The following is a 15,667-nucleotide window of genomic DNA, read 5'->3' as shown; positions in this document are numbered from 1 at the left end:
TGGACATGAATTTTTTACTTTTCTAGTTTGATACTAGATATGATAGATCCTGGACATGAATATTCATATAGGCAGATCTCAAAGAAGAATTGTGTGTATAAGGTAACATTTTTCTTGTATGTATTTCAGAGATGGCTTGGAAGATCCACTAGATGATACAGCTACAGTATTTCAGCAGCTGGAGCAACTGTGCACAGTTAGCAGATGTGAATATGAAAAAACCTGCGCACTGCTTGTACAATTGTTTGATCAAAACGCACGAAACTACCAAAAGCTATTGCATTCTTCCAGTAGGAATCCTTTAGAACTCACAGTTCAGGAAGGTCAGCATTTTTTTCTCTTACTGTTTATACCAGTGGTAGGCAATTATTTGGGCCCTCAGTCCACATAGGGAGGTTTGATGAGTTGACGTGGGCTGGGTCAGCATTGCCCTCCCTCCCTCCCTCCCTCAACAATTGGCCAAAACTCCCCATGTGGGATGGGGCCTCAGGTGGGGAATGGTGTTTGGGAGTGGGACAGGCAGTCAAGGCCAGGGATCACAGGGTGGGGGTGCAGGGCAATGATAGCACTGCTCCCAGCCAGTCTCCAAGGAGACTCTGGGATCATGGGGTGGGCGACAGTGCAGGACCAGGGTTGGGGCAGATCTCTGGTTCATCACACTAGGCAGGTGGAGTGGATGGAAGGCAGCCAGGAGCTGGAGATATAGTCCTGCATGCTGGGACAGGAGCTGCCCACTGCAGCTTCCCCTCCACCCAGCGTGACACAGCAGGGACAGGAGCAGGAGGAGCTGCTGCTGGAGGGGAGCTGAGCAGCACTTGAGCAGCTGCAGCAGTACCAGAAGCAGCCCCGTTGGAAGCTGTGTGTACTGGCCGAGTTCAGACCAGGCTGCATTGGCTGCCCTGGGAAGGACTCAGTCCTGTATGGAACATCACAGGGGAAGCCATGGACTAGCTCCAATCAGTTAACAAGCACCCACCCATCAGTCTGGTCCAATCAGTTGGCAGGCCGGGTCCACCCCTGATTTAGACTGTGCTTTGTATTCCACTAGTTAGGCACAAGCAGTTACAAATATTAATGTGTGTATGAGGAGGAGTTGTGATCTTGTAGTCTGAATATAGACTGCAATATACTGGAAAGTAGGAAGAGTTGAGTTCTGAAACTCTATCTTGTCTGAGCCATTTTGGGTCAAAATCTCAAAGTTGCCTGCATTTGGGAGTATCTTAAATTTTTTAATATTCAGCTTTAGAAATATAAGGCATAATTTCTCTGACCACAGAAAGTGATTGCTGTGAAAGTTTATTGCTTCTGACAATCAGTGGGTAGGGCTGCAGATAGATGTTGCATTTGTCCTGCGATAAAGTATTTAATCCTGGGACAAAGTGTGTTCTGTTCAGACATCTGTGTCCATTGTCCTGGGATGAAGTCTTAAAAGGTTCATAGGATAAGAAGTGCTAACAGTTTATCCAAGAACATCACAAAACACATTCCAAGATCGCAGCACTGAATCAGTGGCAGAAAAGCCGCACAGCTTTCGGCCACTCGCTAAACCTTGGATAGAAGGGCAGTGTGCCAGGCTATTCCTATACTGGGTCAAGCATAGGCACAGCTTGTCCAGGGACAAATACAATGTCTGTTCCTAGCCCAGGTTTCTCATGTTGAGCCTTCCAGATTCAAGGATCCAAACCTTATGGCTGCTTTTGAAAATACAGGTCTTAACTGCTTGGGTTTGAATTTTCTATGCAATAAATGAATTGACAATAAACCTTACTTCTGTCACAAAATTCTGTGAAATTAATTCACTTTTTTTAAAGAAGTACTTAAATCTGAATGCTGAATGGGAGCCAACAGTTGCAAAAAAAAGTCAACAGCACACTGGGTTGTATTACCATGTTTGCGAGAATCCTAAATGACTCTGAATTTAAGACTACCCCTGATCATTAGATTGTATACATGAAAAATTTTATAAATTTGTTATAATTTTCTGTGTATAGAATCTAATTATTTGGGGGGTGGTTTTAAATTTGTCTCCATCCCACCTCACCACAACAGCAAGGCAAGCAGTAGAACAGGCTGCAGTTGGCTAGAAGGGGCATGGTAGGCAGTGGGTAAGGCAAACAGCCTGACACCTGCCTCCACTGCCATGTGCTGCCACCACTTATCTTCCAGCTCTGCCAGAGCTCCAAACGCTCGCCCGCCCAGGGCATAGAGCACATGGGTGCTCTAGCCCTTGTCAAGCTCCGTAACAGCTGATGAGGCTATCAACAATATAGTGGTTTGTTCACTAACACAGATGTTGTTTCATGAGTGTTGTTTTGAATTTGATGTTTTGTCATTTATTCTGCTTTTTGTTGACAACTTCAAAATACTCCCCATGTAAATGGGGGGGCATATTTATTATTCTAGTTATATAATACACGCTTTGTCTCTCTCATTTTTTCTTCCGTTTATGCACCTGTCACCTTCCCTTTGCAGTCTGTCAGTAAACTTCCATTGTGGAAGGCCAGATTTTTGTTGTGTAGCTGCAGTATGCATTTTGTACTGTCCTCCTGTGATTGGTTTCTTCTGTACATAGGGTCAGAAGTAAATGGTCAGTAAACGTACTTGGTTCTAGAGGTCAGTATTTGGGGTTTATTCTGTTAGAAGTTAGAGAATATTTGGTGCATTTTAAATCCATATTACTCCTTACAGAAGTATTCGGTTTCTTTTCTGCAAGCTAAACATTTCTGTTCATGCTGAACAATAAATGCTATATCCCCTAGTTATACATACTTTAATTTAGATGTTTAATGGCTTTTAATGTTACAAAATAAGTTAATATAATATTAAGATCTCATTTTATTATATTGTCTTGCTCTCTGTATCGATGGTGATGCGGTCATGGTTTACTAAAACAATAATCCCCAAGAAATGGGTCATTAACAGTAGTTAACGATTACTTGTGATCTATGGTAATGACTGATTTCTTTGGGATTATTGCTGTTATAAACCATAATTACAGATTATTACTGCAATAATTATTTTGTAAAAGAAAAAATGTAGTCTGCCTAAGCAGCTGCAAAAGCAAGTGCACTGAACATTTTAAATAGTGGAAATAGAGAAGAGAAAATTATATCAGTAAACTGATTCTGTGCTAAGAGTGGAGATCCTGTTTATTTTTTCCAACTAAAAATAGGAAGAGGATTATCAGAAAATATTTGTTTAAATTTGGGATAATTCAATATGCAGCGAAGAAATTGTTTTTATGTTTAAATTGAAATTCCTAGCAGGGTATGGTTCAAAATGGTGGCTCTGCTGTTTGCTTCATTGAGCACTTCTTTTAGCTCTGTAAGGCAGCAACTGTTTGTACAGTTTTTTGAAATAGCTGTTCCTTAAGGTTATTTGATCACTTCAGTGCTCCACTCTTTTCATAGTAGTGCTGCCAGGTTGGGTTTATTTCTCTCCAGTATGAATAAGTTTTATTTATTCATATGGAATACAGGAACAAAATGACAGAACAAGCTATAAACAACCTATAAACAATGGCATTGAGGGATAAGGCTAGACTAACAGTTTTAGAATTGATATCCATTCCAGAGCATCATCAGGAGCCTGGTGCAGGTCTTCAGTGCAACCATTAAAATGATAAATAGGACATTCTTCCATGATGCGTGCTATAGTTTGAATTTTGCCATACTTACATTTGGGGTCTTTAATAAAATTCCATTTATGTAGTAGGTAGTTAGTTCCATCTACTTTGTCCAATACAAACGTGTTCAACACTGTCCAGCTCCGCCTTGGTAAAGCAAAGCCAGGGAGTTTAGATGTGGGGTCTGTGATAAGAAGTGTATTAGTGGTGTCAATTGTGTTCTGTTGCTGGTTCCATTTTTCCTTGATGTCAAAGTTTGGGCCATTCAGCTCTTTTCCCAAACTCCAAAATGGCCTTCTTGACTTAAGCCTTGGCCTAGGAAAAATCATTGCATTCTTCAAAAATTAATAGTGAATTGAATGTAAGCAGTTTTTTGTAGACTCTTACAGTAGCCTGTTTATGTTGAAGATTAGGAGGAGGAATACAAGATAGATCAGGCAGCCAGGGAACAGGAGTGGATATGCAAATACCTGTTATGAGTCTCATTGTTTAAATGAGCTGTTACATGCGTAATTACAGATTATTTTTTGCGTGAGGATTTTTGTTTGGCCAGTAGCATCTTCTCTATGTTGATGAGGCATCTGGATAATCACAGATCCTAAGTAGATGTCACTGTGGTGGTCACAGCATTCTTTGGAGCCCATCTGTGCTTCTGTGGTCTAACATAAACATCATCTAAAGATTTCTTGTATCATCCCTATGAAATAAGTAGGCTTTATTTCCTTTCTTTCTATAGATGGGTAAAGTGAGACACAAGAGAGTTTAAAGCTGAAATTTGCAAAGCATTCAGTAATTATGGGTGCTTGAGTTGCTGAGCATGCATATTTGAGACTTAAAGTGTGTTTAGGAGTTGGTGAACTCTGAAACTCCTGTTTACATCATTTGGGGTCATGAGCGCTCTGCACAATAGCAAAAAGGCACAAGGTATTTTAGCATACCAATATTGAGACACGGAAAGTTATCTCTTTTATATAACTTGTATAAACTCAGAAAGCTCAAGAAATAGCTGAGGTTTACCCTAAGGACTTGTACTTCCATTCTCATATGTAGATCAAGAGTTTTGCTTCCTTTCTGGAGACCAAGCTCAGATGCAGAGGGAGAAGTAGACACTGGTAGCAGTATACTGTCTGAGCACTCTTTTTACTCCATCTCCATTTCTGTAATTTCTTTAGCTGTTTGCAATCCACAGATTAATGCACAAGATTTATCCTCTGAATGATTTATTGCACAGCAAAATTGGACAAATGTCACCACTGAATCTGTGACATTTGTTTTAGAGTTTCCATCATGCCAGGGAAGTTTTGGATGAAAATCTTAATATGATTAGCAAAAATACCAACATGAATACATACATGAGTTTTGGATAAATTGTTGGCTAAATATTTGTTTTCAGTGTTTAAAGAATATTGAGAACAAAGATCTAACTGGAGCCGCTGCTCCATTTGCACGCATGACAGCATATTACATGGAAGAGAGAACATTTACTTTTTGATGTTTTTCCCCCACCTTTTGCAATATGTTCTTTTTGCATTCTTAATCAAGAAGAAAGGAAAAAGTAAATGGTTAGTGTAAAGTATCGTCCATGTTAATGTAGAGTCCTTGAAATATAATAGGACACTGGGGGTTTTTTGATTTTTTTTTTTTTTTTCAATCTATCAGCCAGAGCAAATGAAGACACGTTTTGTTTTACTAATGTTCTATTGTTAATTCTTCTATTGCAGTAACAGAATTTAAAATCTTCCCAGTCCTTTTATATCAGGAAATGTAGACTTGAAAGGATTTTTCTGTAGTTTAAAATACTTTTCCCATTCCTTGTATGTTATTCTTCCTTGCTCTTAGCTACTTATAAATAAAATATATACCATTATAACAATTGGTTATTTGTTGCTTCAAATCAGCAACCTTTTTATAGATTTCATTTATGGTGTGCATCAGTCTCATGCCAGCAGTGATCATTTTAAGCAAATACATACAGTGTTTGGGCTGCTGTTGTACTCTAAGATGATTAGTTATTCTTCCTTAATTATTTTGAATGTTTTGTTCAGTTGTATGGCATAGGGTTGGCTTAGCGTGTTAATTTGTAGGTATGGCTGTCTGTCTAGCATCCCAAATACAAATATCTCATATAATACAGTTTTTGATATTGGTAAATACATGTACCCAACCATGATGCTTCGTTTTTTTTCCCTGTCCAACTGTTGATTTAATAGCAATAGCATCATATCTTTCAGATTTTGAACATTTTGAAGATTTATATAAATGTTGTCTTTTAGATTACCAAATATTATAAGATAAATTGAGAGTCTTACCCAGTCACTTCTGTAGATTTCTCAGCAAGAGGGAATCGGTTTATGGTAGAGAACTAGAAAAATATCTTTTGCTTAAAAGCCAGGATTGCCAAATGTGAGGAGTTAATTCCTTGAGATAGGAGACAGTATTAGCATCTGGTATTGTTACTTTAGATCAGAGGTTCCCAAAATTTTTCTTATCCTGTATCCCCTACCAGATTTACTGGCTGCCCAGATACCCCTACAAGCATACATTTTATATTTTAATTCCTTAAATGCCAATTATTATCATGAAAATTAAATCTGCCAGTACACAATTTATCCCGTGTATCCCTGGGGGTATCTGTAGGACAGTTTGGGTACTCCTGCTTTAGATTATTAACATTTGGGGACAGCACAGCATACTAGCATAATGGTGGGTGTTTGAGGGGCACAGGCCCCAGGCACTACTACCTAAGGGGTACTGGAATGGAGCTAGGGGTTTGCCTCACCCTCTTTTCTCTCCCTTCCTCTCCTTTGCCTCCATCACCCCACACCTTCCCTCCAGTAGTTCTAGTAACAGGGAGGTAACGGGGTACCTCCTGTTGGGTAACAGGGAGGGCAAAGAAGCCGTGGTGATGGCACAGTTGCTGCCAAGGGAAATGTTGCCTCCTTTTTTTTGCTGCTGAGAAATCTCCCTCACCTGCCTCCCCCTCTGGTCCCTTTCCCCTTGCTGGAGCTAGAGCCGGATATGAAAATGTGCAGGGTGTGGAGTTATCAGGGGTGGTACTGCCTAGGGCAGTGGTTCCCAACCTTTTTTTTTCCCGCATGCCACTGCTGGGAGTGGAGTGGAGTGGCAGTTGTGGCCTGGGAGCGGGGGAGCTCCCAGCATGTGGCACAGCTCATCTTTTCTGTGCGGTGCTGCCAGCATTGTCCCCATGACCCTCATTTGGGTCACGACCCAGTGTTGGGAACTGCTGACCTATGGTGTAGTAGTGACTAGTTCTGCCTCTGGTACAGCACCAATGATTCCCAGGGGAATTTTCACTTAGAAAGCACCTTTGCATGTTGGCGTTGGTGCTTATTCCTTGGTACTGTCCCTTCCACAAATTCCCATATACCCTGGGGGTCCTCTGGTAAGCTTCAGGATATACACAGGAGAGGAGATACCTGAGATTTGGGGAGCAGATGTATGAAGAGGAGATTCCTATCTAGTTGCACTGTGAGAGAGCAGAAGTTATTCTGTGAAGATAGCCATATCTTGCTTTAGGCGGTAAGAGGATGACCTCCCTGCTTTTCTGTCTTGGGCAAGTGAGGGAAAACCCTATCTCCTTGAGCAGAGAATTTTATGAAGTCTTTCTACGAGATGGGGTAAAATAAGCCATAGTGCTGGACTCCAGGAGCAGCATGGGATCAGCCCGTCAATGCTGGGCTTCTTTCCATGGCACTGCTGGGGCTCCAGCACTGCAGGCCTTGCCTGGGCACTAGGTTGCTGCCATAGGAAGAAGCCACAGTGATGCTGGGGCTCCAGCATCACAGCTCTTATCTGCTTGGCTGCCAAGTGCTCAAGTAAAAGCAGTGATACTGGAGCCCCAGTGGCACCAAAGGAAGATGCTTGGCACTGTGACTCATTCCTGCAGTGGTAGCTAAGTGCTGGGGTATCAGGCTTCTTCCTGCAGTCCCTAGCAGGCCAGAGCAAGCACCATGTGTGACACCCACCCCAGACTGACCCTGCATGGTACTGCATGTGGCACAGTCTTGGACTTGCCAGAGTTAGCAGGGGTAAGCTTCTTGGGGGAGAAGGGGAACGGGATCCATGGGCTGGATCTGCCTGGATCTGTGGGCCAATCGTCTGGCCTGTGGATCAGTCTTACGCTACTCATCCAGCCCGCAGGGTCAGAAGAGTTTATCACTCCTATTATATGGCAATCAGCCTTAATTTTTAAGTTACCTTTGTGTTTTACAGGTACAAGTAAATATATATTCATGAGTCTGTCCTTTCCCTTTTAGCAGAGTAAGAATGTTTCTTACTATATTTGTTTGGTTTTTTTAGTCCACTTTTCAATAAAATCCATTTTATTTTATCATTTTAACATTAATATTAGAGGCATGAAGCTTTCCGACTCTGCTTGATAATCTCTTCTGCAGTGTGATGTCTCACAGAACTGCTCTGTACTAATGTAGTTGTTTATTAAAGTCTTGTTTTCTTTTTATCTTTTTGATGTTAGGACGACTGGCATGGCTAGTGTATTTTGTGGGTACTGTTGTAGGAGGAAGGTTAACTTATACCAGTACTGATGAACATGACGCAATGGATGGAGAATTATCTTGCCGGTAAGTGCAGTAAAAAAAAGGGGGGTGGAGGGAGAAGGAGACTACGTAACTTCCCTTGTGATGTCTGCAGGTAATCAAAAGATGCTCAGACTTTAAACTTGTCTCATCATTGCATTGATTAAAGACTCAAGGGCTGCATTTAATTTATATGAAATTGAATGATTACAGTTGGTGGAGTTGTGTTTGATTTTGAAATACAAGGTTTTTATATTGAACTGACTAGAAAGAGAGTTACTTAGAACTGAAACTTCAAAACTGAAAACTCATTTTCAGTGCCCTAATTGTTGAGCAACTATATAATTGCATACATCATCTGACCGTTTGCAACCACCCTACATATATAAGCATGTTCCTTTATGTATAGACTTAAATGGTAAATGTGCTAATTTCCTACTGACATTTCCTTCCTTCATTTTTATCATGGGTTGTGCATATGGGGAAGTTGATGGGAATTGTGGCCCTTAGCATCTTTGGAAAATAGGCATTAATAGACTCAAGTTAGAACATTCAACAGAAGAGCGTACTCCTTAAAAATATGGGCCTCTCCCTCTCCCTGATTTGCATTTATTGAACCACAGTTTGAATAGTAGTTATTGTGGATGCCATCACAGCCCCTTTGGCAAATAGGGTTGTACAGGCTTTATACCTGTTGCACCAAAAGAAAAAGGACTTAAATATTTAGAGTTGGCTGTTGATTAATGCATCTTTTCTATTTCTGCTTATAATAATCTGCCTTGGCGCTTTGCATTTTAGTGATATTCTCTTATAGTATTATTAAATATGAAGGCCATTTTTAATATTTAGGCTTATAGATGGCACATATACATTATGTATTTCAGACTTAAGAAAAAGTCAGAAAAGTCTAAGCAATCGATTACATTGTCAGAAGGTAAAAAATGAGTAGCAACAGCTCTGCCAAAGAGTCAGATTTGTAGTTGGTGTCTATTGAAGTAGCTTCTTTTAAGTTAGTGCAGTCATGCTAAAGATTTGGCTGGTGTTTACCGAACTTTTGCGCAGCTGTTCTAAAATGATGACTGGGGAAGTATAACAAAAATGAGATGGAAAACATACCAAAGCCTACACAACATTGTTTCTTTATATAATATTTCTAAGTATTTTTTAGGAACCTTAAACAAATCTTTGAACTTAATTTGAATATCCTCTACAACTGCAGTTTTAGTCCTGATTTATTTTTAGCTGTAATAACTAATATATGCTCTATTTAAATGTGATACTGAGAAAAAGGAATGCTGTGCAAGCTGACTAAAGTATTAAAAGGTGTCTAAAAGAAATGAAAGTAATGAAACAATTTGTTTGAAAATCCCTTCTGAAAATGTTTCCCTTGTTTAGAGTTTTTCAGCTGATATCCTTGATGGATGCCCAGTTACCACGGTCTAGTAATGAAAAAGTAGAACTTGCAATTCTATGGTTTTTGGATCAGTTCCGTAAAACATATGTAGGGGACCAGCTCCAGCGTACCTCAAAGGTAAGTCTTTGCTGAAGTTAAAATGGAAAAGTCCATGTATGATGTAAAGATTAAATGTTTGCGTAAGAATACATGCCATAGTAGAAAATGAAGAAATTAGCTTGGGAATGATTAAGCTTAAGTTATTTAAGTTGGTCTCATAATTATCCATAAAGATTTACTACTACATGTTTTTCAAGGTTCAGCATGCAGAGAGTTAACATTTGTAACAGTTGTATTCATTAAACTCTTTTAGGTTACTTTGCATTTCAATTTTTATTTCAAACATTTAACTGGGTTCTGCTATATTATGTTATATTTCACAGCAGGGTACACAAGATTTATTCTTTTAATAGTTCTGTTCTTTTGACAGTTACTCATTTATGCAGTTTCCACTGTATTTCTCACTTTACTTGGTTTTCTGCATTTTAAATAGGGGAGAGGGAAAAGTAAGATGCATTTTTGAAGAAGCAGCAGTTAATTCACCTTAACTGTAGGGGACAGTCGTAATATAGATGTTATAAAGAGAGCGTCAGTAAGACGAGATCAATTGATCTTGAGAAAGATAAAGAATTTTGTTTGAGCCCCGAGCAAATCTTTAGCAAGACTTCTGACAGTGACTGAGATTTTGTTTTTACTTATGTAGTGCTGTACCCATGCTTTCTGGTGAACAGTCCCAATCCCAAGAATTTATCCCCTTTGGGTGTGAATTGTACTTAAGGTTTATTGAATGGCTCCTCGCTCTGATATCGAAGAATAAAATTTTACGCTATGCTGAATTACTGTTATTCATGGAAACTAAGTGTTCCTTTCAAGTGTCAAAGCTGAGTTGTGATTTTTTAAAAAAATACAAACTATGCATTGTTCGAAAATAAGAGTGAAAAGAATAATCGCTTTGGGTCCAATTCTTCTATTGTTTCGCTGGCAAAACTCCCACTGACTGCAACTGGGATTGTGCTGTAATTACTATTCTGTCCAATAATACTGGATCTTGTCTTAATTTTTCTAGCGTCTAAAAACTTTTTGTATATAGTTCTGTTTGGGATCTTGCTGTCTGAACTGAAGTTGGTTGAAGATGACAGGTTAATGTGTTGCAAGTGAATGGCATGTTTTTTTAGCATCTCCTTTGCTAGTCCATCAGAGGTTCTGGCTTCTATGACTACGGTGATGTTGGGTTAGTGCAGAAGAATGATTGGGGAAAATCATTTGGATGTGGGTAAAATAAAAGTGAAAAAAATAATAATTTTGTCAACATTTAAGTGCTTGGAACTCCAGAAAGATGTATAACAGACAGATATATAGCTTGAGTTCTTGCTCACTAAGCCACAGCTTAATTTATGTGAGATTATCAGGTTCAACAGTTTATTTTTTCTAAGTGAGAAATCATAAAATGGGTGCCATAACTACTGTGCATGTTTTTAAATGGCTAACTATTGATTGAAGTATTGCTAAGATTTATTGAAGAGTTTTTGTAAGAAATTATTTAAAAAGGGAAGGGAAGAGAGGTAAGAAATGTGTAGGGTTTCACTGTTCCCAAATTAATGTGCCTGCATTCAACCCACTGACCCTTCGAGCAAAGTACACTACCTCTGACTGGAGCTCCTCTTATAGGCAACCCAACTGGTAACTTGACACGTCAGTAAGTCTTTTGTTGTATATAAAACTACAAATGTCATAACTACTCAAGACCTCACAATCTAGTTACTGTATTAGGAACTGCTTCATACCTAATTGCAATCAAGCTTCCATTATAGGTCCCATTTGTGGCCAGACTTTATCTTCCACTGGCATAATTTAATTTATAGATGCATTAGTTTGGTTTTTTTCCTCTTATGCAAGGCTCAATTCTACAGCCTTTCAGACATGAATAGAATCTTCTTGGTTTGAGCACAAGTATTCTTATCCCAGATCATTTCATATCTGCATCTAAAGTTAGGTGAAGAAAGATAATTCTTTAGGTTCCTTCCAGAAATGTCCATTCTGAGGACTTTTCCTGTGAAGTTTAAATCAGAAGAGACCTTTGAATGGTGGTGGGGGGGTTTGCTCTGTGTGGATCTAGAGCCTGAGTTTTCAGTTGGTGACAGAAATTACGTACTTGATCTCTAATGAGACTCTTGTATGAAGACCCCTGTACATGCAGTCATGTTGAAGTTGATTATTTAAGGAAACAAAAAGCTTATTTTTATATGTTACATATGTGAGAAAACCAAGAAAAAAAACTTGTGTTTATCTCCTTTTTGTTTTCTCCTGCTGTAGCAACACATGTAGCAGCAGATGGCATTCTATCCCTGCAGTTGTAAATCCTCTGGTACTATATATTGCTAGCAGGTATCTAGGAACATGCAATAAAAGGATTTACACTTGGAAGAAGAAAAAAACCAAATATATATCAAATGACTAAGTTAATATCCATTTATATAAATATTCAAGATTGCATAGATAGATATACCAAAGTTTTATTTACAGAACAAATAATGGATTGTCTGCATGTTTCAATCATATTGAACTATAGCTTGAAATACTTTGCGTGAATATTCTTAAATTTCATCTTATGCTCATATACAAAGAAAGTCAATGGTTAAAGTTAAATAATCCAATTTAACTACAAGACTTATTCAACACTGTCTAGGGCAATTTAAAATATATATTTTAACCAAAATCTCACGTTATAATCAAGAAAAACATCACATATCAAATATTGTAGGTTGTAGAAAAGGCTGTCTTCATAATTCAGTGAATACAAGTCTACGTATTTGTTCATTAATTGAACCTTCAGGGTTTTCTCTGTAAGTCAGCAGCAAAAGCCTTAAAGATCTCCCCCATGATTCTTTTCCATATTGTTGGTACAATTGCACAGATGCTGCCATTTAAAAGAAAGTTATAAGGATATATTCTTTGCACTGGGCTCTGCATTTGAACCTGTCTAATATGTTTCTAATTGCTATTGCCTTGTTGAGGTATTTGGTCCTAAACTTGTAATTGGCTCAGAGAGGCTCACCCCTCATTTGGTGCTATGTTGTGGATATGGGCATGTTGGCATTGGAAAAAACAGGTTGGCTCGAAAAGCACTATGCTGCGCTGAAGTTGGGTATTTTCAGCTGTCCTAACATAGTACAGGGAACAGTACATGTGGCTTTTAAATCACATTTGCTCCACTGTCAGCCACTGCTGTTCTTCTAATATTGAAATTTGATGTATTACATCAGTAGTCAAAATCTTATTTATTAAACAGAACACTAGGCAGGATCCTGGTTCAGTGTATATGTCCAAATGGACAGATCCAGTTTTGGCACTTACATGCAGTATGTGATCCTATTCCATGTACATAGACTGTGCATAACCAACTACTTCTGAGGTCCTATACAAATGTTCGCTTCTGGCAGTGGAAAATGTCCACTGCTAGAAATGATTCCAGGAGAGGCAGCAGTACAGACATTCATTCTGCAAATGCCCCCTCTTTCCTGCTCCTTAAGGCTTTCCAGGACTGTGCTGATCCCAGTGTGAGGCTGTCAGTCCTGCTGTCCCTGTGGGGATTGAAACAGTTGGGCAAAGCTCCCCTGCCTGCTTCTCACACCAGGGACTCCAGTATGAGAAGCAGGCAGACCTGAGAGCCAAGTGAATGAAGCAACACAGCAAAGCCTCCTGCATAGTCTGTCCCTCATTCTGGGGACTGGTGTATAGAGAAGCCTTCAGGGAACAGCTGGCAGTTGCTTCTCCCTTCCTTTCCCCCACCAGTCTAGGGGTGGAGCTTGGAGCAGCTGCCCCCTGCACTTTCCCCAGACCAGTGTGACCTTAGTTTCTGTAAGGCGCAGGAGTCTTTCCCCAGGACTCCACTCCTCCTAGTCCTCCGTCGCTCCTGAGGAGTTAAGCTACAGGAAAGTTTTCAGATGTTCCTTTTTCAAAGAGAAACTCTCCTGTGACCAACTTTTACCTTGCTGGAATCAGGTTATTTCTCTCCCAGAATGGCCATTTTTGCTCTGGGTGAAAAAGCTGGAACATTTGTACACTTATTCTTTCCAGATGAGTAGTGATTTATCCTAGTAGAAACCAAATATTTGTACATAGCCTGAATCTGTCTCCCAAATTTTAACCTGGCAAAAACCAGGAGGAACTCCCACGTTTTAGCTTAATAACCTATCAGTTAGGACACTTGCCCAGAAAACAGGAGATGCAAGTTCTAGCTCCCTTTGCCCAGAGGGTGTTTGAACATTCAGTCCTCTGACATTCTAGCACAGTGCAGTAATTACCAGGCCATAGGTCAGACATCTGGTCCTCCTCCTGAAACTGAGCAATTGCCACCTTCATTTAATAGTCATTGGATAAGATTAATGAACAACAATGGAGAAGTTTCTGTCCTTTTGGAAACAGGTGTCCAGGACTAGAACCTAGGACCCCCTTGCTTCATGAGGAGTAGCCATGTCACTGAGTACACCTCCACTAGCTTTTTTTCTTCTTGACCCCACATTTCTCTATGTCTTGGCTGCCCAGCAGACCAGCTTCAAAAGGAGGGCTGGAGTTGAGGGTGCGGGGAAACCAATGATGCCCAGCCTGTGGTCTTATAGTTTGAGTACTGTGCTAGGAAGTCAGTGAGATGTCAATTCAGATATCCTCTGGGTGAAGTGGGACTGGGCTTCCCATTTCCTGGGTGAGTGTTCTTCTCTAGCATCTACCATCTGCTAATCATAGGATTTTACCCAGTTAGTGTTGTGATTTTTACATACATCTGGGCTAGCATATGGAACTGTGTACTTGCCTGGCCAGAGTGCAGGCTACTGTGCATGCCCAGTAGCCATGTGGACACTTGCATGTCTACAGTGCATGCAGAGTAGGATCAGAAACCATGTGCAAGTGCCAAAATAGCAATTAGAAGACATTTAAGGAATGTAGAAATAAGAGTCTGGCTTTTATGTTACTACTTTAAGTGACTCCAATTATTAGAAGTGATTCAGTATTCTTAGCTTATGACAAACTATACAAGTATGCATTTATACTATTACTTTTGTACATGAACCACACTGAAAAGGGTTGTAACCATTTGGTGGACTCTATTTCAAAATATTTTGAATTATATTTTAAATTATATGAAATCAGTAAGATTAAATTAAATAAAGTGCAAAGTATTACTCCTAAAAAAAAAAGAGTCAAAAGCACAAATACAAAGTAGGGACAGCTGCCCCAGGGGCTTTAGGGATTCAGAAACTGAATTAATCAACAAAGGGGTGTTGTTGCAAAAAAACAAAACGACCTCCCCTCCCCCCACATATCTTATTCTGGGATGTATTAACAAGAATGGTTTGTATGTATAAGAACTGGAAATAATTATTCCACTCTACTTAGCAGTGAAGAGCAATAGGAACAATAATAGAATTACAAACCATGACCTATGAAGAAAGGTCACAGAATTGGGTTTGTTTAGTTCAGAAAAAAGACTGGGTGGTGGGGGGTGGCTTTAATAACAGTCCTTAAATGTGCAAAAGGCTATTATAAAGAGTGCCTTGATCAGTTGTTCTCTATGTCCATAGAGAATTGGGAGAGAAACAATTGACTTAATTTTCAGTAAGGGAAATTTCAGTTAAGATATTAAGAAAAACTTTCAACCCATAAGAACAGTCGAGCACTGGAACAGGATACCTAGTGAGGTCATGGAAACTTCTTTGTGTTTTTTTTTTTTTAGAAGAGGTTGAACAAAATATCTTTGGGCATGACCTAGGTAAATTTGTTCCTGTCTGATAATACAGAAATGAACTAGCTGATCTGTGTCAGGAATATTTGATGGAAGTAACATGCATGTTCAAAGCAGTCCTTTCTGTTGTACTATGCACTATATTGATCAAACATAGGGAGGGGTTTCAGTGTTACCAATTTTCCATACATTTACTGACAGTTCATCAATAACAAGCCTAAAAATGTCCGTGTAAAGTCTGCTTGGGGAAAAAAAAAAAAAAGAAACCAAAAAGGAGCAATCAGTAAGGAGTC

General features: G+C 39.4%; 1 protein-coding gene across 2 annotated transcripts in view; it reads left to right on the top strand.

Annotated features, from left to right (window-relative positions):
* RANBP17 (RAN binding protein 17) overlaps positions 1-15,667 on the top strand; it is a 282,087-nt gene that overhangs the window by 37,584 nt on the left and 228,836 nt on the right. For both annotated transcript variants that reach the window (XM_019534844.1, XM_019534845.1), the window contains 3 exons: positions 130-323; positions 8,121-8,226; positions 9,577-9,712. In XM_019534844.1, coding sequence (XP_019390389.1) covers positions 130-323; positions 8,121-8,226; positions 9,577-9,712 — 436 coding nt within the window. The remainder of the gene's footprint in view (positions 1-129; positions 324-8,120; positions 8,227-9,576; positions 9,713-15,667) is intronic.

Source organism: Crocodylus porosus, unplaced genomic scaffold, assembly GCF_001723895.1.
Source record: "Crocodylus porosus isolate Cpor-Errol unplaced genomic scaffold, CroPor_comp1, whole genome shotgun sequence".
NCBI lineage: Eukaryota > Metazoa > Chordata > Crocodylia > Crocodylidae > Crocodylus > Crocodylus porosus.
Note: the sequence above shows the minus strand (reverse complement) of the source record. Positions and strands in the feature narration are given on the sequence as shown.